This window comes from Camelus ferus, chromosome 8 (assembly GCF_009834535.1).
Source record: "Camelus ferus isolate YT-003-E chromosome 8, BCGSAC_Cfer_1.0, whole genome shotgun sequence".
In the NCBI taxonomy this organism is placed as follows: domain Eukaryota; kingdom Metazoa; phylum Chordata; class Mammalia; order Artiodactyla; family Camelidae; genus Camelus; species Camelus ferus.
Window position 1 is genome coordinate 54,872,088 of NC_045703.1, and position 23,209 is coordinate 54,895,296.

At 41.4% G+C, this 23,209-nt stretch overlaps 1 protein-coding gene across 4 annotated transcripts in view; it reads left to right on the forward strand.

Moving 5' to 3' along the window:
- AIG1 (androgen induced 1) overlaps positions 1-23,209 on the forward strand; it is a 220,254-nt gene that overhangs the window by 68,041 nt on the left and 129,004 nt on the right. For all 4 annotated transcript variants that reach the window (XR_004322038.1, XM_032485051.1, XM_032485056.1 and 1 more), the window contains one exon: positions 12,553-12,654. Coding sequence is in view for 3 of the 4 variants with exons in the window: in XM_032485051.1 (XP_032340942.1) it covers positions 12,553-12,654 (102 nt within the window). In the remaining variant the exon portion in view is untranslated. The remainder of the gene's footprint in view (positions 1-12,552; positions 12,655-23,209) is intronic.

Here is a 23,209-nt window from a genome sequence, read left to right on the forward strand (position 1 = left end):
TCAGTTAACATTTATTGAGTGCTGTATGCCAGTTACTGTGTTAAATGCACTCACACAATCTCGCTTACTCTATTAGAGGATCTTATAAAAACAAGAGGCAATAGGCAACGGGAGGCTCAGTCATCCCTACAGACAGTGAAGCCAGCGAGAGGACCGGGGCACTGAGGAGGGGATGCTGCTGTCTGGCTGGGTCATAGCCGGGTCTCACTGTGCTCGGTCCTATTTAGAGAATAATGCCAGTCTTATTAGACCTGGTCAGAAATGTTTCATGAACTCTCTGTGCCTGAAGAAGTCTCAAGCAAAAATGGCAGTAAGGGAGGAGACAGAAAAGAAAGCTTTATGGGGGAAAAGTCGCCCCTATGAAGTAAATTTTCTTTGGGCCTCCTTGCTCTGCATCAAAACAGATGTTTCTCCCCAATCTTGGCACCTTCCTGAGATGCTGATCTTCAAAGTAATTAGTTTAGTATAACCTCCTGGCTCTTAATTGATGAGAAGTGTTCTTGAACCAAAAAAAAAAAAAAAAAAGGAAAAATCCATAATTGGTCAGCAATACTAGAGGAGGCCTCAGCAGATGACAAGGAGTTCAGGTTGACCAAATGCCAAGGAAAAAACTCCTGAAGTGCCGTCAGGCCGACCGATGGCTGACGCTGGGGCTGCATCTTTGCATCTTTGAGCCATTTTGGTTCCAAAGATGACTATTTGCTTTTTGACACCTTCCACTTTATTTCTACAGCGTAGATCATCACAGAATGACTTAAAGGCAAGAATACAAATCCACGCCAATTTCCACAGTCGGCACTTACTACTTTTGTAATAGGAAAACTGCACATGTAGTCTCATTTGGGAATGGCTTCTCATTTAGAGATGTTTATGCTCTAAATTTTAAAGGTAGATTGTTCATAGAGGAAAAAAGAAGGAACATTGATATGTTGTTGATATGATACTAAAAAACAAACACACCAGCCTCTCCATAAAGTCTTTTCCCATTGCAAACTGGATAGAACTTGCTACAAATATTCCTAGTTTGTTCATGCATATAATCTAAAATAAACAAAACACGGAAAACCTTAGCCTTCTTCCTTTCCTGTCTTAATAGCAATTCAGAGGCAGTGAAGTGGGCCATTTGTGGGTGTCCCAGCTGGGAAAGTACTCAAACGCCCTTGTAGCCCAGGACCAAAGACCTGGCGCTCCTCTTTGTCAGTCTGTTTTGAGGGACTCCTTCTCTCAGCAAATGGACTCATGCTAACTAAATGATTACAGATGGAAGTGCAGCTCAGAGAGATAATTTATAAGGACAGAAAAATGTCAGACCAACTGGAGTCTCCACAAGCCCTTCCTAGAGGCAGAACAACGTTGAAGAAGACAAAGTGTAGCTGAAAGAATTCTGGGTGAACTCAAAATCAAGGCAAGGGGTGCTCACTGGATGACAGTAGCAGTGGACAGTCAAATTCCTGTGGTCTGACCCCTCCTTTGGCACCTTAAGGATTGATTTGCTAAGTAGCCTGTAATGCTACCTCGCGTGGCCAGGTGACCCCATCCTCTTTACAAAGCTGGAGACACATTCTTGCTCTTTAATGCCCATAAGCCTACCCACTAGGGTGGTCACTTTTCTCCTGTTAGCATATCCTTTTTGGGTGGTCCTAATTCATTTGACCAGGATTCATCTTCCACTGTTAACAAACAGTATTCTGATACAACACCCAAGGCACTGAGTATAGGCAATCATTGACTCATAGCCACCTAATATAGGCCGTGTCTACAAAAGGATGCTCTAAGTACTTATTTAATTAACTTTTATTAGGTTATATTACATTAGAGTTTTCTTTATTCTCAGAGGGGACTTTAAATTCAAGTTGCGGTTAGCTGGATGTCTCTCTTAGGTACTTATAGCTACCCTGTGAATACTCATTTTAATAGAATCATATCTAGTAACTATAGTTTCCTTTTATTAAAAAAAGAGAGACAGCAAGAGTTTGATTATTCAGTGATTTTATGATAATGGAACGTCCAAGTCGTTTTTTGAAAAGGAAACTTCTATCCATGCTTCCTGATTAATTGATAGTCTTCGGTGTGTTTATTCTATTTATTGTCACTAGACAGAGAGTGGGAGAAGCCTTGCTCAGTTAATTTGGGAGTGGAATTCAATTTAAAATGGATGAATTTAAAACTTTGAATTCATAAAGGAGGGTTAGTTGTTAGAATGCTAAACGCACCTACCTTATGGGGTGACCTCACCTGTGCGAGGTGTAAGATAACCAGATGTTGTCAAAAGAGCGTGAGCTGAAGACAGACGCAGGTTCTTATTCTGGATCTACCATTTCCTAATGCGGAGACTTTAACTTCTGATTTGAAGTTTTCTAAAGCTAAGTTTCTTTATCTATAAAACCAGGAAAATAGCAGTAGCTACCTCAAGGTCATTGTGATTCTTAAATAAGACCTTGCTTGTGAAGCCTCTGGCCCATAGATAGTTGAGACTGAATAGATGTAAGCCGTCCCTCATGAAGTACTAGGAAAGATGGCACGCATGTAATACCCCCGCAATGACGAAGTGTAGTGATGGAGAGCAGACCCTGGCTGCCAAGGGCTAAGGCTGGGAGAGAGTGTGGTTCTGAAGGGACAGCATTAGGGAGTTTCTTTACGGTGATGAAACTGTTCTGAATCCTGATCGTGGTAGAGGTTACACAAGTGTATGCATGTGGTTAAATTTCCTAGTACAATACACCCTCTCAAAAAGAGCACATGTAAAAACTGGTGGGATCTGAAGAAGGTCGGTAGTTTAGCAAATAGGATTGTACCCATGTCGGTTTTCTGGTTTTGAAAATGTACCGTGGTTATGTGAGGTTTTGTCACCAGGGAAAGCTGGGTGAAGGAGACGCAGGAACTCTCTGTATTATTTTTCAACTTCTTGTAAGCCTTAGAGTATTTCAAAATGGAGAGTTAAGAAAATATAAAGCACCAAGAGAGATGTGATGCTGCAGCAGAGGGAAGAGACTGGTCCTTGCTTTCATGGAGTTTCCATTCCACTGGGAAGAGAAACTGTTAATGACACGGTCAATTATTGAATCCTAATTACACTCAGTGTTATAAGGGAAAAGCTTAGTAGGCTACGGGAACTCAGGGAAAGGGAGCCTGGGGCAACTCAGGTTGGCTTCTTGGCGGTTATGACATTTCTGACGCCATCTGTATGGTAAGGGTGGGCTGGGAGGGGTGGTGGAAGGCACTCCAAGCAAAGGGAGCAGCACACGAGGGGTCTGGGGTACAAGGAGCCCTCCAGCAGCTTAGAGGGGCCAGCAGGTTAAAGGGCTGGTTAGAGCCAGAGCTCAGTGGGCTAGTGTTGTAAGCAGAGGCCTGTGGTGGGTCAGGGAAGGAAGACAAGAGACTGGGGTAGGGGAGAGGGCAGGAAACAACTGCATGATGAAAGTAACATCAGGTGAGCTTGGATTTTGAAAAACAAAAAATGGTACTGAATTTCAAGCTGCAGTTATCAAAAGAACAAAGGAATGAGTACTTGGAGGTGTGTGGTGAGTTTGGAAAACGACACATAGTGTAGTGACTGGGTCCCTGGAAGAAGCTGGAAAGGGACTGGAAACAGAATTTGGGGCCAGGTCACAAAGGGAGTTTTGATTTTATTCTGCAGGCAAGGGGGAGCAATCTCAAGTTTTAAACTGGGAAGTTCTTAAACGTTTTTATAAGATAACTCTGAGGCCAAGAAAAAGCAGAAATAGAGTTAAGAGGACACTGAAGCCAGTGTGCCTAGACGAGAGGCTCCCACAGTAGTCCAGAACAGGGACAGTGTGGCCTGGAGCTGGAGTACAGGCCGTGAGCCCTGGGAGCGGGGAATGACAGAGGAGCCTTTGTGAGAGTCAGCTCATCAGGCAGTGGTGACCTCAGGTCCAAGCTTCACGGCTAGTCATCTAGTCCTCTGAGGTGCTCGTGTAAGTGCAAAAAACATACACATAGCATGTCCATTGCAACGTTATTGGAAATGGTAATAATCGGAACAAATGTCCATATTCATTAGTGAGTGCTTCAGTAAATGAGGGTGAACAGTTTACAGTGGGGACTATGAAGAGCTGAAGAAAAATGGGGCATCTCTTTAAAATATTTTTAAATTAAAAAATTCCAGAGGACTAGGTATAGTTGATCTAATTTTGTAAAATAATGTGTGGAATGCATTTTATATGCATGGAAAAAAAATCTTGGAGGATCTATGTGTCCTTTTGGCAATGACTGTCTCTGCAGGGTAAGATTGCAAAGAATTTCTGTACATTTCTTTATGGTGATTGATTTATGACAAATGTTTTCCTATTTAAAAATATCTGTCTGTTGCATTTACACACAAGTAGCATGGTCTTCGACTGTGCTTCCCGTGAACAGGCTCTGAGATGGCGAGTGCATGCAGGAGGGGCTCTGGGGAGCGGTACCTGTTAGGAGTGAGGAAGACAGCACTGGGGAGATGGGGAGGATGACCCGCACTGTAACAGGCACCCTGGGAGCTCTAGAGCAAGGATGACCCTTGCCCTAAATTGAGGCAAAGGGGCTGGGTCTTTGTATCCTTGCATGCATCAGTCATTGGATTTAGACTGCCCCCAGTGGGGAGGCATGGCCTTGGGCCAGGCAGTTCCCTGCAGCTGAAGGCATTTCCCAATGAGGGATGCAGCTGATGGTGGCCAACATCTGCAGGATGGTTACACGGACCCTGAAGAGAGGACCTGGGAGAAGCACTCCAGTATCCACTCCAGTTAATTGATAAAGTCCAAAATTTATTTTCTGACTTTGCAAACCTTGCTGAATTACCACATGTACCTTTCATGAACACAAACATAAAGGAGAAAAAGGGATGATCTCAGTGCAGAACAAAATTCAATGAAATGAAATCTTTTCGATTAAAACAACTTTAGCAATTTGGAATAGACAGCAATTTCTGTAACCCGATGAAGGGTGCTTTCCCTAGTCTACCCTTTCATTGAAGGTCTGGGTCTCTATTGGGCAGGCCCCTTGGGTTCAGGACCCGCTCCATCAATCTGCATGGACCCCAGGCCATTGTCATCCATCTCCATGGCCACAATTCACAGAACACTCAGATTCTGGTGCTGGCCTTTGCCTCCAGGGCAGTTCCAGTTTCTGTGTTTGCTACTGTTCTGATTTTTCCCCTGTTCTTTTTTTGTCTGTATGGTTTTTTGGGCTCCTAGTGACTTCCCATCCTTTCTTGTCTGCTCAGCAATGCATTTGAAAGTATATTTGTCGTAATTTATTTAGCACCCAGTGTTTCACAGCAGGAAGGGTTTCCAGTGTCTCTAGTCCACAGGGCTGCGGAGAGCTAACCCCCCGACTTCTGTACCAAAGGCAGGTTTTCCTTTTTCTGCTTATAATGTGACTTTCAGTTTAAGGTGGTTTTATATCTTTCCTAAGTCTATCCATTCACTTTTGTCCTCTTCTCTGGCTCTGTCTTCTCTTCTTTGAGTCTCCATCTTTCATCTTTGACTTCTTTCTTTAATGGAGAATCACTGGATCATAAATTAATTAATTTGTCTACTGGTTTGTATTGTTCAGTTGCCCTTTTGTGGGGTCATATCTAGCTTTCTCTCTCTCTCTCTTTTTCTTTTCTGGTATCCATGTATTTATGCTATTTCATGCTATTTCTTTTCTTATGATTACTCATCCTTAGATCGGTTTGTTCTTTCTGAGCCAACTATTTGTGAAGGGCTGAAACGGGAGACAGCCAAGGGAACTGAGCAAGAGCAGCTTGAATTTCTGTCTGTTTCCCACCACCACTCTCCCCTAGAGGATGGCTTCTCTCTGGGCTGGACTCATTCCTCTCCCCTTGACTCATACTGATCACAGCCCTTTTATATGGGGACAGGAAAGTGGTCTTCATCAGGTGAGCATGAGCTGTCCATCCAGGCTGCTTACCTAGATCCTTTCTCGTTTACCTGGCACATCGACATCCTGCTTCTCGCAGAGATGCCATGCCAGGCCCGCTTCCACCTTCAGCATCATCACCTCTGACCCCTGAACATTTCCCCAGTGCGCCCATGCACCTCAGACCTCCTGCTCCCAACAAGGGTCACTCCATGTCCCTCGCAGTATGCCACCTGGAGCGATCTTTCTGTCCTGCTCACTCGACCAGAGTACCCTCAGTGGGTCTTGTTTCTTGCATCAGAGTCTTCCCTTGCCCTGGTTCAGTTTCTCTAGTACTTGACAGCATGTTGAAAAGAGTGATGTTTGGATTTTGGAAGTTTCCTACTTGCATTGATCTCTCTCTGTTTCTCGTTCTCCTTATTCTTGGTTGACTTCTAGAAAGAGAGCCTTTATAGTCTTCTATCCTGATCTGGAAGTTCAGGGAAGGATTATTTTAGGATGAGAGAAGACTTAAACAGGCGAGGGAGGAGCGAACTGATAGCGGGTCTGAGAGAGGATGGGCTAGAGGAAAAACTTTGGGACAAAGGGCTTGTCTCCTCACAGGAGGACAAAAAATGTGGGTAACAGAAGGGAAAACATTTAGGTCAATAGGAAGAAAATTGAAAGAATAAAAGGGTACTTGCTTCTGTGGGAGATGTGGGCAGACCACATACGAGGACCAGCAGTGCACCTTTGTTCATGTATATAGCAAATTTTTACATATAAGCACAGTATATGTCAGGCAGTGGGGAAACAGTGAACAAGACAGAGAAGTTCCTGTCCCCTGAGACCTCACTTTCTCATAAGAGAGCTGGACAATGAACGATTGAACAACAGCAACAAAAAGAGCCTATATTCGATCAGGGTCTCTGATAGAAAGTAATGGAGCAGCGATGAGGCTTCCAGGAAGAGGTGCTGTTTAACCTCGACCCGGAGGAACAGAGAATCCAGCCACGTGACAATGGGGAAGAACATTCCTGGCAGAGAGAGTGGAAAACGGTATTGCTATGAGGCAGGAGAGCACATAATGAGTTTTAGGAACAATCAAATTGCCAGTTGGATCTTAGGGAGCAAGAGAGAATACAGTACAAGTCAAGGTTGGAGAGAAAGGCAGGAACCAAATCACAGAGGCTTCTGCAGGAGTTGGGTTTTCATTCTCATGCTATTTACTCAGTCAGAAAAGATCATTAAGGACTTCAGTGTGGCTAAATGTGGACATATAATCAATTCTCCCCAAAAAAATGACAGTAAAAGGCCATGAAGAAGCCATAACATCAGCGTGTGCTTTAGAAACTCTCTAAATGGAGACTCCGGCTGTAAGGTAATTTGAGCAGAATGCTTAACATAAAAAAATACAGTGTTACAACCTGATCATTACAGCAGAGGAATTCAATGTCACACTGTTAGGAATGAGTACTAGAAACAAGCTGTACTGTGGAACAAAAGCTGCTGTAACATTTCAGAGGGCCCTATGCTTCATGTGCATTTCTGAAGCTAAAGGTGGGGTGGAGGGAAGTCAGCCGGGAGGAGAGCACCTGGGGACCCGGATCTCCTGGACGTGCCAAGTGGGAAGGCAAGGGCCAGGTCCGAATGAGCCTTCCCTCTGTGCGTGGGGGCCATCAGAGACAAAGCCAGCTAGCATCCGGAAGGCACACCTTATTCTCACGCTTTGTGTGTTTGGAAAGCAAAATCACACCTTCAATCATGTCTCAGTATTACCTCTCAGCAACAGCCTGACCTTGGAAAGCATCGATGGGAAAGCCAATTATGAAAAGGAAATCTAGATGCAAAGTAGCAGAGCCCGGAAGAGAATTTAAATTTTTACCAGTTTGGTAAATCTGAGTACTAATAGGTTGGTTTTAAAAGGAAAAGCAATATCATAAGCTCATGTCATCTTGAAGCTGAAGACTTTAAAGATGCTTTCATTTATTTCCTCCCTGCACTCCTTCTACGGTGGACGTTTGCAGTCATGCTACATGGCCTTCATAGACAAATCTCTAGATTAGTGACTTTTCTCTTTAGCCTCCTCCAGGGTTGATTTCCCTGCAACATCCTTCGCATCCTAATTGGTTTTAGTAAACTCCAAGGAATTTCCCAGTGATCAGTAAAGCTTCTCCTTAGAAGTGGACCAAAGCTGGTTAGCTTCTACTGGACTCCACATAAGGCACTCCTTACAAAAAGCATCAAAGTGTGAATTTAGTTTTCCTTTGTGTTTATTTCTAATCCTTCCGAGGGGTTCAGATGAGGCCTCAGGGACCGGCTGTCACACGAGTGTTTTGTCTGGGAGGCTTGGAGGACTGGAAACTGACTGTGCTCCTCCTTCTCTCAGTCCAAGTACAGTATCCTGGTCCTGGCAGCTGAGAAGCAGCAGGTGGTGCTGAGCAGTAGCTGGCCCTGGGTCCCGGCCAGAGAAGGCGCTTCTTCACAACAGCAGGACGTCTCGGTATCGCTTAGCCTGTCCAAGGGAACCTATTTTTGTTCATATCCATGCCCTGGTGGAAGAGTTCAAACTTATTTTGGGTTTGCTGATGACCGTACCATCGAGAGGATATCAGTGCAGGAAGCCAAGAAGCTACCATCTGTGCCGTGTTTATATCTCAAGCATTATTTAGGAGGCTGACTGCTCGGTTAGCTGTACCTCTTGACCTTCTAGTGTTACGCTAAGAAAGGTGACTAACACTTTCTTGAAAGTCACTTCACTGTTAATAACCCATTTAATTCCTTCAATGTATAGTAGGGGTGAAAGGATTGACCGAATTGCATTAGTAAGCGTTGACCCCACAGTGCTTTGCGTGTGTGTGGTAGGGACACCGTGAATGTTCACTCCTGGTGGACAGAAGGGAGCTGTCAACAGAGGTGTGCTGGTGAACATTAACAACTGGCTCTCTGCAGGCAAAATGCCTGATTTTTTAGCATATGCTGATTTCCATAGTGAAATATTCAGAACAACTTTCTGAATTTAAAAATTTAGATGAAACAGAGAAATCCTACAAAAGGCAAAAATGATTCAAAGTAACTCAAGAAAAAACAGAAAATCTGAACCCTGTATATCTATTAAAGAAATTGACCTCACAATTATATCTTCTCACAAGAAAACTTACAAATCCAAATGACACCACTGGAGAAGTCTATCAAATAGTCTAAGAAATAATACCAATCTTGCACAAACTCCTTCGCAAGATAGAGGAGAGAACACATCTCAATTTATTTTTTGAGGCCAGTGTTATATAGTAACCAAAAGTGAAAAATGGTATTATGAGGGGAAGAAAAAGAATTAGAGGTCAATATACTTCATGACTAAAGGTGGAAAAAACCTCAACAAAATATCAGCAACTTGAATATAAATATTTATATAATATATAAAAAATACATATATAATGATATATATTACTTATATATAAAGTTATATATGAGATAATATATAAAAAAGACATATTATATATAAAAATGATATATATAAAGCTATATATAAAAATAATAATACATAATGTCCAGGAATTAAAGGTTGGTTTAACATTAAAAATCAATCAATATAATTCATCACATTAACAGAAGAAAGGAGGGAAAAGAAAATATGGTCACCTGAAGGTATGCAGCAAAGCTATCTGAAAAAAACTGAGCACTTGTTCATTACATACGTAAATTAAGAATAGGAGAGATTTCCCTCAACTTGATAAAAGGCATCAAAGAAAAACCTGCAGCTAATATCAAACTGAAATGTTAAAAGACTGAACACTTTCCCTAAGATAAAGAAGGTGAAGAAGCTCACTCTTAATCACTTCTAGTCAAAATTGTGCAATAGGAAAAGAAAAAGAAGTAAAAGACATACAAATTGTAAAGAACTGAGAAAGACCAACTTCATTTGTAGACCATGCTGCATATAAAAGCCGAAAATAATATATAGCAAAATTACTCAAACTGCTAAGTGAGTTTAGCAAAGATACAGGATACCACGCCAATATACAAAAATCATTTGTGTTTTTATATACTAGTAACAAAGACTATAAAAAAGAAATTTAATGCCATCTACAATAGCATAAAAAACTTGAAATGCTTAGGGATGGATTTAACAAAGTATGTGCAAGACCTGTACACTGAAAACTACAAACACTGAGAAATTAAAGATCTAAATAAATGGAGACATAGATTACATTCATGGGTTACAAGATTCAGTGTTGTTAAGATGTCATTTCTCCCCAAATTGAATATATTGATTCAGTACAGTCATAATTCTAGGAGGATATTTTTGTAGAAATTCACACGCTGAGATTTTAAAATTCAAGTGAAAATGCAAAGGACTTACAATAGGCAGAAGAGTTCTGGAAAAGAAAAGTACAAACACACGGTAAGCAGAAATCTCAGATGGCCCCAGGATTCTGCCTCCTGCTCTGCAGGCCTGTATCCTCCCCTCCCCTTGAGTGTGGGGGAGGGCTTGTGTCTGGGATGGGATGTTGACATCATGATTAAGTTATGTGGCCAAGACAAAGAGATTTTCACCCATGGCTCCATCCAGGATTGAAGTGGTTTTGTGCCCGTGTATGGACACCCAGACCAAATGTAAAGCTTTGGTTCTCATCCTACGGAAATAAGCACCTCTGAACTGTCTCTCTGGTCAAGGGGTGCGCACACTTATTGCACAGTCAGCCCTCCAGGGTCATACCGGGGAAGGAGATACACACAGGCCCTGAAGCATACTTGTGTCTCCTGGGCAGGAAATTCCAGGATCATAGTTTCCCAGGATGTGGTTTAGAAGAGGAGGGGCCCAGGCTCTGGGTAGACCAGCCACTTGGACCCGGGATTGCCTCACTCCAGGGAGAGTGAGAAGGTTCCAGGTGGCTGGAGCAGAGCCTTCCAAAGCAGGACATCTCAGACTCTTCTGTGCATAGGAATGACCTCGGGATCTTATTAAAATATGAGATCAGACACATGAGGATGGGACCTGGCATTCTGCACATCGAACGAGCTCTCAGGTGGCGTGGGTGCTGCTGTTCCGTGGGACCACACTTTGAGTGACAAGGCTGCAGCGCACAGAGCCCACCCAGGTCTGAGGGCGGGGAACACTGATACTCAATACACATGAAGTCTGTAGTGGAATGAACAAACCCAAATTGTGGATAATTCAGAAATGACTTGCTGTACTTGGAAAGACCCTGCTGATAGTTAACCTTAAGCTAATAATAGGTGTTCTGTTCTTTTTTCATCTTGTGCACTTACCCACTGACTGAAAATAGTTACCTCAAAAGCAGGATAAATTACTGGGGGGCCCTAATCTGTTATTAAAACTATATGTGTTATCTACAGCTGCCTATTGTAATTATCATTCAGTGTGTTTTACGAAACAATAAATGGTCCTAACATCCTAGGTTTTAAGGGTGAATTTTTTTTCTGGGCTAAGATTACCCCCGTGATAACTGATGTGCTTTGAAAAGAACTTTGGAACCCTTCTGATTACTAGCCTTGAGCTATAACCACCAGGAGTTTTGTAAAATAGGGCAATAAAATATATATTATTAATAAAATGACAGGGCATGGATGACTTATAAGAAATGATATAAAAATTGTTTCCGTTTAATATTCATGATGCATTTTATTATTCTGTGGTATTTATTATTCTAAGACATAACTCTGAAGAGACTTTGAGACCTCCTTCTGGGATGATTCGTTCCCTTTTCTTTTTCTTTTTTTTGGTAGGGGGGAAGGGGGGGAGTAATTAGGTTTTTATTTATTTATTTGTTTTGATGGAGGCACTGGGGATTGAACCCAGGACCTCCTGCATGCTAAGCAAGCACTCTACCACTGAGCTGTGCCCTCCCCTTCTTGTTCCCTTTTCTAAGCTACATTTATAGACTATTTACAAGAGCATTCACTTTTAAAAGGGTACTATGGTGAAGGTTAAGACCTTTGGCCATTCACTTCTTTATTTTACCTGAGCTTCCTCTCTCACCATTGGTTTGAGGAAAGATAAGACAATAAATTGAGTACTCTACTTGATTTTGAAGATGATGTTGCCAATGGGTCCAAATAAACCTCTGGAAACCAGATTTTATACGTTTTTCCAAGAGAATTAGGAAATCTTCCTTTACTCTGCACTCTGCTTTTCAGTGCAACCAAAGCCCCTGCTTAGGCTATATAAATTAATACATTTGTTGGAAATGTGACTTTAGGACATTTTATAGCAGTGATTTCAATGCTGTTAGTAGTGAAATCGAAACTTGAGAATGTGAAGATTAATTTAAACCACATGATGGGTTCAAGGAAAATACACTACAGCTTCTTGAATGTGTGCTAACTCTGTACAGTGGGGACTCGGATCCAAAAAACCACCAATGAACTTTTAAACCCTCTTGAGAGGAATCAAACCAACACAATTAGCCCTGGAAGGGAGCTGTTCCAGATGACAGACAGACCATCTCTCTCTCCCTCACCCTCAGATCCCTTTGCCTGAGAGAACACAGTGGGAGATCAAGGAAAGGGGAGGGACCCCAACAGTTACCACTAATGGGATGGAGTTAAAATGATCTTTCCAGTTATTAGCTGGCTTATTGATTGGTCTTTCATTTCAGATTACAATTTTGTTGGGTTCTTTCACAACAAATTGTATGTTGTGGACTGTTGGTGCATTTGAAATAAAGGATTTCTTTTCCCTTCCAGTTCGTGGTAGCGGTGTTCTGGATCATTTATGCCTATGACAGAGAGATGATTTACCCGAAGTTGCTTGATAATTTTATCCCAGGGTGGCTGAATCATGGAATGGTAAGTGCACTAAAACAAACGATTTTCTTTTATTAAAAAAAAAAATTCTACGTAAGAGCTGTTTTCTAATGCAGGCTGTTTGTAGAATCTAGCTCAGTAGTTCTGAGATGTTGGAAGATTATAATGAGAGATTATAATTCGAGAAGAAAACTGAATGTAAATGAAAAAAAATCTTCCCATGAAATTGAGTCACCATTGAAACTATGCAGTAGCTGAATCTATAGTTTATAAGAGGTGCCAGTGGTGTTTGGTACAGTACAATGGGCTCATTCCTGGATGGATGTAATCTCTGTGACATTCAATGGCTTATCCCCTATTGGAGACTAAGGATTGATTCCCACCTGCACAACTCTGGACACCCTCCTTCACTTCTCATCAGTGAGACTATGTTGCAAGTAACCATTGTGCTTGTAGAGTTTCTCCCAGAGGAGCAGCAGGGCTGTTACTTTCCTTAGGGGAGCTGCTGCAGGCACTGGGGGTGTCCATAGCAGCGTGGTGGTCCACCTTGTTGGTTCTGCCCATCCCAGGGTATTTGCCTGCAGCTGCTACTAGGTTTTTTCCTTCTTCTCCGTCTAATCCTTTCAGATGCTTTAGCCATGGTGCTACCGTCACAAGTTTCAAATTAAATACGTTGGCTGGTTTGCACATCACTTGACAAGATCTGAAGATGTTATTTTCTGCAGAGAAATTTTGTGTCGCCTTCCCTCTCCACCTCTGGAATTGAGCACTGTTTTGTTATTAATTAAGAAGCCTGCATTTTCTGGTTACAGCCGTTTTTAGACTATGTCCCCGGGTGCTCCTAGTAAACAGGGCAGCCCATCACAGAAATTATAGGGGAATGAAGAGCTGGAAATCACGCATCTGAGGTCCAAAATAACAGTTTTCATTTTGCCCCCAGTTTTGGTACATTTTGAAAGAGAAGTGGAGTATAGTGACAAACAAGTATTACCGTACTGAGGGGCTTTAATCAAGCCTTTTGTAAGCCTATTCGTCAGAAGTGGCACATCTCAGAGAACTGGAATTTTCCTTGAGTCCAATTAGAGCCACACTGTGCGAAGATTAACATGACATCTCAGGTCTAGTTACAAACAGATCAGTGGGGGCTTGTCAGTTGGATTCAGTCTTCTAAGGGGTCTGGCATGGTTGCTCTGCCCCTTTCCAACATCTTACCTTTCTTGAATGTGGAAATGCTTTCATAACTCCCAAGTCTTTGCAATCCTCTGCCCCCAGTTCCTTCCCGTTCTGCACTGGGAAGCTCCTGCTCATCTGTTGGCTTGTGTAACATCTGCTTTAAGAAGCCTTCCCCGACTCCCGCAGGGTTGCCCTTCCGCTGGTTGTGCTGGCATGACACTTCCACATCGCCATCGTGCACGTCAGTATCCCCCACAAAAGTGTTGGGTGTCTAGTGCAAGACTGCAACCTTCAAATCCCGAGTCTCTGCCCAGCCACCCGGCATATAGGGGGACCAGTCAATGTTTATTAGATTGATGAATAATGCAGTACAGCCAGTTTTTCATAATTCTTTGCCAGTTAATACGAAAAGCTACTATTTTTTGAGAATCTACTATGTGCCAGGCTCTGTAATTTAATTTGCCCAATGGTGCTATGAACAAGAAATGATTATCCTTTTTACTGATGAGGAAACCGAGGCTTAGAAAGTTCCTGACACCAGAAGGGCCTTAGGTGAGAACAAAGGATTGCATCACGTGCGGTAGAAGAACAATCCTTGACGATCTGGCCTATTGTCTACATCCCTCAACGGTGCTATGTTACCTTCAGGCCAGAGAATAAATCACAGTCTTTGCAGATCCTCGTGCTGTTTCACGTTTTGAAGGAATGGTTTATTAAGCACGTCTGCAGCCATTAGAACTGCAACTAGACTCTCCTGAATTTCCCTTGATTCATTTTGATGGGTTAAAGTTCCCGCTCTTGGAGAAAAACTCTACTTAGAAATGCAAGGAGGAGTTGAGTGACACAAATATTTAGGAAAGGGAAAAGATAAAGTAATGAATGTGTCAGATCCTTTCAGATAATATGAGCTCAGTACATTCTTTCACAATGAATTGTGTCTCTTCGAGGAGCTGAATGATCATTTTTTTGCTTTTTTCCGGGTTCCAATTTATGGTTCCAGAATTACTAACAAGGAAGTTGCATTTGGTGGCTGAAGAATATTTTGCAATATTAAACAATTTGCATTACATGAAGTATGTATATATGAAGCTTTAAATGCAACGTGTGTAAAAAAATGATGTTGATTCTTTAGACTGACAGTTAAAATATGAACATTAAATATTGGAATCATGAATAGCTTAATTTCTTAATGTATAATAAGATTTATGAAATATCAAAAAATTAAATCAACATTTTCAGCTTTATTTAAATTTTATTTAAAAGTCTAATAATAATTATAATTTGCATTTGCTTTTAATTTTAATAGATATTTTTGAATATCTAATTATAAAAATATTAAAATGATTTATTGACATTTTTACATTTATTTAATGTTCATATTTTAATGAAGATACTCAAATTGTGTGCACTTTGATTATAATTGCATTTTAGTTAACTGATGTTTTAGGTTAAATACTATCAGCAGATCTCAAATTTTGTGAGACTTTCCATTATAAAAACATATTTAGTGAATTTGCTGAAATGAAGCCAAGAAAGTAAAAATTTGGAATATTTATATTTATATTATGTGAACTATTTATACTTTATATGTCTGTGTATTTTTACTTTACTACTCATCCAATCGTATTTTTTAATTTTGTTTTATGAAAATATATCTAATGATGTAGGAGGATAGAAGATATTTTATTCAATACTTTCTAGTTCAATTGGTAACTTTCAGATATTTCAGCAAATGGTTTCTGACCCTCTAGGCTTATTTGCTATTATTGCCTGCTTAGATCTTACAACTACAGGAATCCCAAGAGAGAATGCACCCTGTTCTTATGCATAGAATCACATTCATTTTTGAGGAAGTGCAACATAATTTCTAGGGATCCAGAGCCCTGAACCACAGAACTGAACTGCAGTGCATGAGTTAACTGTGGCATCATTTCAGAGGAACCATCAAGTGCAGTCTTGAATTTGCAACATTCAAACAGCCATGAGAGAAAACTCACAGGAGCTGAAGTTCACAGGGGTTTCAATTTTGATTGACACTAACGTTGCCAAAAGTTAGACATGATTATAACTAAAGGGAAAAAAAAATCTATCTCTTCCTTTCCATCGTCTTCCTCTTTTCTCTCAGCAAGCAATCCTAGAATTTATTTGCAGAGAAGCAGAGGAACCGGGTAAATAGAAGAGTGATACACCCTTGCTGTGTAACCACTAGGTTCCATTAAAATAGTCATCTCTAAGCTCTATTGAAATAGCACACACACACACACACAAAGAATTCTAATTTATTACAATTAAAAATATAAACACATAAAGTGTAGCACATTTAAATGGAGTCAGTTCAATATCCAAAATCAAAAATCATTCCATCCTTGTAGCCCTGTTTATCTTTGTGTTCCCAGCAACTCCAACAGCCCACGATGCCCACTAGGAATTTACTAAGTGTTGATAATAAAAAGGATGTTCTTGTATTTGCTTTTGAAACTTGGAAGAATGTCACGTTTACATTCATTTCCTTTACCACCTTTTATCCTCAGTCCACCAATAAACAGACAAAAGAAAAACAGAGGTGATATCAGCAAATAACTCAAGAGTTTCCCAAATGTAATGAGAGTGGTCACAGACAGTGGTGGTAGGATTCTGCATGGCTGCCACATATAGGGGCTAAGCTTTAGTTTAATTCAATCTAGCAGGCATTTATTGAAAACTTATCACATGCAAAGCACCCTGCTAGGCACTGTGTGGCTACGGGATGAGAAAAAGACATGCGGTTTTAATGGGTGGAAAGGGCATGTTTGAAGTGGATGACGGTAGGCAGGAAAACAGTTTCCCAAACCAAAAGAGTGTCCCCAGTAGGCTGTGTTCACTTGGACAAGGAGAAGTACTGTTGTTATTCTGGCTTGTTTCTTGGTTGCAAAAGTAGAGCCATGAACCTTTCTCTTCTGCTGATTATAATTTTAAAGCGTTGTCAATGGAGTAAATACACATTAAAAGCAATAAATAAATAAATAAATATTTAAACTCTAGAAAGACTGCAATCTCTCAGTGATGCTGTAACAGGAAAAACCAAAAATAAGACAGTCTCTTAGCTTATTGAAGACCTAATTAATGTTTACAAAGTGCTTTGAGAATGCCAAGCACTGCAGAAGGTTAGGATATTATTATTATCCCGCAGATCTTTAAGCAGACATGACCTCGATGTTCTTATAATCACAGCAGGAATTACTCATTCCTCATATAATTTATCAGGAGAGGAAAAAATAAATTCTACCTTTCATGTTTGATTCGTCAGTTGTTCTTGTGATATGTAACCGATCCTCAAGAGAACCTTAATTTAGGCAAATCTTTATCCTGTTCAACATTATTTTGACATCTGGTAATTACTAAAGTTTTCGTGTATCTGTCTTTCTCCGAAGAGAAGGCATTAAAAACTGCTTGGATGATCATTGGTTTTGCAGGAACTCAGATTTGACATTATTCCTTTGGTAAATCATGCAATTTATGGAAATTTTCCATTTCTGGGATACAAAGATTACGCATTTCACGACCCATGGAGTCTGTGCCACCCTGATATTGGATATTTCATAAAATAAGCTCTTGGTTGAAAGAACACCTTCTTTTTCATATGAAAAAACTGACCTTTCTTGATTTTCCCAATATATTCTAAAGTAACTAGATGGTATTTGGAAATTTTCAAAAATAAACGTAAGATGGGAACAGAGGTCAGAAATTTCTTGAGAACCTCTTTCTAGGGCTCCCAGTGGACCTTCCGAAGAAAACAAATAAGACCCCAAAGAACAAGGCGGAGAGCTGCATCCACGGTGAGGCGGACTCTTCAGAATTACTGCATACTGTTGTCATGTGGAAGCTTTTTTCATATCCAGTTTAGCTGATCGTAGCTTCTTCCACTGTGGATTTTTATTTGTGATCATTAGTTCTGCCAAGTCCAGTTCTCCTGTGTTAGATATTGTCAATCTAAATTTTGACATACAGATTTGATTCCATCTCTTTAACTCAGTAATCAATTTTAATGTATTTCATTTTAGCTGTTGCAAATTTTCTTTCTTATTTATTATTTCACCCAGAAACATTGTAAATTGGAGATAATGTATTTTTTAAATGATATTTGACAAACCTTTGAACAATTTTGTGAGGTAGAGAGATGGAGAGGGTTTTCCAGTTCCACATATGCAGAGCTTAGAAGGTGCAGCTCCGTCATAACAAGTAAAAAGCTGAACAGATTGAAAAATCAACAACTCTTCTTGGATCCATATGAGAAGGGAGAACATAGAACAAACCACTTCCCCAAGGTTCAAGAGACAGCCCAGCAAGTCCAGAGAATAATAACTTAACTGGAGCATAGTCTCTTGAGCAGAAACCACTACGGGAACCAATACCAGGGAGGGAAACCTGAACTGCAACTGACGGATTATAGGAGGCTCAGTGAGGACAGTCTGAGAGTGAAAAAAATCCAGGGTGACCCAGTCATGAAAAAGGTTCCCACAATATTGTGAGATTTACCTGCAGGAGGTTTACCAGATTCCTGTAGTAACTATCAGAGAAGCATCCCCTCAGGCTTCCAGCAGAAGGAGGAGTAAAGGAACCACTTTGAAATACACCAGAACACTCACCTCTTGACAAAGCCTGCCCTCAGGTGAGACTAGCTAACCAGAGCTTACCTGCTGGGGTACCATCAGAGCCTAACTAACCTAGGGGGAGGGACACACCCAACTCCCGCTGGCTCGGGCCTTCCTGTCCTACCTAAGGGAGGGGGGAAAAGCCTGAGAAACACTTGGGAAGTTCATAGTCCAGAAGCACAGTCTCACTGAAAGACTGAGTCCTGATCATCGGACTATAGAACACTTCTCCTCCCCTGACGCCTCACCACCACATTACTAAAGGACTTTTATAGCAGTTCCTTCTACTCGGTACATCATGTCCAGCTATCAAGAAAAAAAAAATCACAAGTCGTACCAGAATGCAACAAATACAATCAAGAGAAACAGAGCAAGCATGAGAACCAGACACGGGAGGAATATTGGAATTCCCAGACTGGGAATTTAGAACAACTATGATTAATATGCTAAGGGTTCTAATGGATAAAGTAGATAGCATGCAAGAACAGATGGGCCATGTAAGCAGAGACATGAAAATCCTAAGAAAGAACCCCAAAGAAACGCTGGCAATAAAAAACCCTGTAACAGAAATGAAGAATGCCTTTGATGGGTTTATTAGTAGACTAAACACAGCTGAGGAAAGAATCTCTGAGTTAGAAGATGTATCAATAGAATCCTCAAAAAACTTAAAAGCAAAGAGAACAAAGACTGAAAAAAATTGAACAGATATCCAAGGACTGTGGAATAACTACTAAAGGTGTAACAGATGCATGGTGGGATTGCCAGAAGAAGAAAGATAAAGAAACAGAAGAAATATGAACAAGAATTTCCCTCAAATTAGGTCTCAGACCCCAGAGCACAGATCCAGGAAGCTCAGAGAATACCAACCAGGATAAATGCCAAAAACACTACATTTTTAAAGTATATAAAATCAAAGATAAAGAAAAAAAAAACCCTGAAAGAAGCAAGAAAGACTGAGAGAACTGGAAAGAAGGGGGAGATAGAGAAAGGCTAGAATGGAAAAGGGGAAAAGATAAGGGAGAAGAGGAAGAGAAAGGAGGTAATGTCATGGTGAGAAGAGAAATGGCTGCAGAAAAGAGAGAGCTCCAATAAGAGATGGGAAGGAGGGAGACTGGAGGAAAGGGAGTCAAAAATGCCCCAGGGTGAAAGGCACAACGTCAAGGTCAAACCACGCAGGTTTTATGCCGTGTCTCCTTCATAGCTTCTTGAGGGTCGGGGATTAATTGTTTACTATGCCAGCGCCTGGCGTAGTGCCTGGCATATTGTAGGTACTCTGTAATCATTTCATGAATTGATAGATGTTAGTAGACTGAGCTGCATCTTTACTGTTCCTTGAACCCACCAAGCACCCTGCTTGTCTCGGAATGCTCTCTCCCAGAGACCTGCTTGACTCCCTTCATCACCTCCTTCAAATCTTTGCTCAGTCTCACCTTCTCAGTAAGGCTTACTCTGAGCAGCCTGTTCGGCACTGCAACTACCCTCGTGCCCCCAAAGTCCCCTTACCCTGCTGGCACTTACTGCCCTTGACATGTGGTATGCTTTCATTTATATGTTGTATTCATGGCTTACTGTCCATTTCCCTCTGCTGGAATATAATTTCCAAAAGGGCAGGGATCTTTTGTTTCAGTTAGTGATTTATGCCAAGCACCTAGAACAGTTCCTAATTTGTTGTATGAACGAATTGATTTTACCAATATTCTATGTCCATGTTTTCCCCTTTTTTTTTTTTTTACCACTTTCTCTCTTTCCTTCCATAATTGTTGACAGAGAATGCAACCCCAAACCATTTACTTCTTTCCTAACTTGTATTTTACTTCACTCTTCAAATTCAGCTCCGTTGCAGCCAAACCCTGCCTGCAGGGCCTGCTACCCGCCCCAGAGGGCTTTATCGCTTTATATTGCTATTCCTGCCTGAAAAAGGCCAACACTGATGTCCAAAGAACACACCACGGGTCCTTGGAACATCTAGGAGCTACAAGCCGGATAAATAATAGCCTGGATCAAAGTCTATTGAAAAGCTCTTCCATATATTGGTTATTTTATCTGAGTATTAGTAATTTTTTCTCTAGGGTAGTGGTCAGATGATAGCTTTTTAAAGCATTTTCCTGCCATCGCAAATTCCTTTGTAGAACTGATTTTCCATGCAAGGGTAGAATTCAAGGCTAATATTATTTGGCTTACACTCTGCCCTTTTTCTTGCGATGAGCAGGCCCAGCAGTAGCGTGAGTTCATCAAAACGTCTATAAATTATATTCAGATATTTTGGGGTCAGCAAAACCCAAAGTGTGGTTTATTCAAGTTTTTTTACCCCTAATCCTTAAATTCATAGATATGTAGAGTAAACTTCATTCATATGGTTCCCATTCATTTGCCCTTAGCTCTCCATAGTTGGGGGGAGGGATGTGGTGGGGACAGGCAGGAAGGTATTGTCCTAGGAACTGGCTTCCTTCTTTACTACCACAGACAGATCATTCATTAGCCACAGACCTAACTCCTTGGCAGAAGTCCATCCCTATATCCTTTCCAGTTCCCTTTTAATTGAAGCTCCAGCCTCAGCAAGCATCAGTGATCGCTGCCAAAGAAAGTGAAGTGGAAAAAAGCTGCATTTTCTATCATAGAGGCACAGAATCCCAGACTCTTAGACTTGGGAAGTGACTCGAAAGATCATATGATACTTAAATCACCTGAACAATATCCTGGCAAATTCCCTCTCAGTCTCTGCTTAAGCATCGCTAGCGAGGGAGCTTCAAACAGTGGACCAAGACCAAGGGGTCTTCAGGACCCCTTAGGAAAGACTCAGGACGAACTGAGTCTTCTGTTCTTTTTGAGTCCAAATCTGCCCAGCCCTTTCATCCACTCAGGACTGAAGCATCAGTTTTATTTGTTCTCCTCGTGTTCCCTTCCAAGAGGATCTCACTCTCCCTCATGACTTTAATCTCTGCCCTACACGGGTGTTCCCAAGTCTGTACTTCCTGGTCCAACTTCCCCTGGGGCATCACACTCTGCGTTTGACACAAGGACCTTGAGATAAACATATTGAAACACTATAAACTTAACATAAACATGTTGAAACAAACTCACTAACCCCTCCTCTAAATCTTGTAACTCATCTTGCATTGTCTTCTCAATAAAGGCAGGGTGCATCCAAAAGTTTCTCTTTCTACCACACCCTGCACAGTTAGTTGACAAGCCGTATTATGTTTATACCTCCAGAGATGCTGCCAAGTCTGCCCCAGCCTCCTTACCGCCACCATCCTTGCTTCAGTTCAACGCTTCATCCTCACTCAACTGAAGTTGAGGCAACAAGCTCAGTTCATCTCTCTGCCTCCCAGGTCTCCTCACCAGACCTCTCTCCACATTGCTGCCTCAGATACTTTTCTAGAAGAACTGATGTTCTGATGGCCCCTTTCTACATTTCTTTCTCAGACACCACCTATGAGTGAAGCGGTCCAGAGACCTAGGCATCTGAGTGGGTCCCCTTTCACTGCACTCAGAACACTTTGTTCATACACCTGTGGTTTCTCTCATGGCATTGTTTGGTTACTATTTATTTACTGGTTTATTCCTCCAGTCGGCTATGAAGCCGTAAAGGACTGCAACTTTTTTTCATACTTTCCTCCAAATCCTAGCATAGTCCCTGGCATTTAGTGCCCCCTCAGCCAACGTTTATTGAGGAAATGGTACCCAAGCCTTTCCCATCACATTCAGTCTCCCCAGCCAGGCTTCCGCTTGTCTCGATTTGTTTTTCCAGTTTCATATGACTTGGCAAGTGCACAGCAAAGTGCTTTAGCCATCGTCTTTGCTGATCAGTGTTGTCCAAGCTTCCGTTAACTTTTTTGGCCTTTACATTATGCACTACACTAAAACTTACACATCGTCCTTTCCTGACCGGTGTGTGGTCAAGCTAAGATTTAAAGTTGCTGTTATTTTTGTTTTTTATACACAAAATACAAGACCCTTCGATGTCTTCCTAGTGAATTCCACCTTGTTAAGCACAGTGTGATTATGGGACGGGCCCTGGGGAAGCTGCGATACTAAGAATGGGAGGATCATTGAATGGATAGATGGAGATTTAATAAAGTGATGTATTCTTTGTTTTGAATCCTGGTGCTTAAGTTTGTGCCACTGAGTTGAAGCTGCTTTGGAGACAACACTCTGGGTAAAGTCAGTAACAAAAGAACTGATTTTTCAGAGCAGTAAATTTTAACCACGTGGTAACTGCGCTTAGAGAGGATGGTTGATTTGTAAGGTCAGGACAGCTGTTTAGATACAGATGACATGTGGTGGCAGAAGGGAAGAGAGGACAGCTGTAACACTGCTACTGAAAATGATTTCCCCTTGTCCAAGCTCACCCTTGCGAGTGGACTCATGAGGAGTGAAATGCCTGCTGAGCTGCCCGACCCTATGGCCCTTGCTGTGCCCAGGGACTCCCTCCCTGGAGCTTTTACATCAAGTTAAAGAGATGCCTTGAAACATGAATTGTCGGGGGTTGGGAGTATAGCTCAGTGGTAGAGCGTGTGCCCGGTGTGCACGAGGTCCTGGGTTCAATACCAAGAGGGTGGAGATGAGGACCAAAAGTCGTCACTGTATTTCACAAACGTATTTCAAGATGCTAGTAAACATTCCTGGCATTTTAGACTTTTTTTCCTTTTCATTTCAGCAAGAGTGATTTTTTCCCCCATCATTCTGCCATATCCGTATTCAGAAAATGAGCTTGCACTTAATGATCTAATTAAGGTGTGTTTTAACCTAAGTGTAAGGATTAGCCCTGATTGGTGGAAATGTTTCCCCTT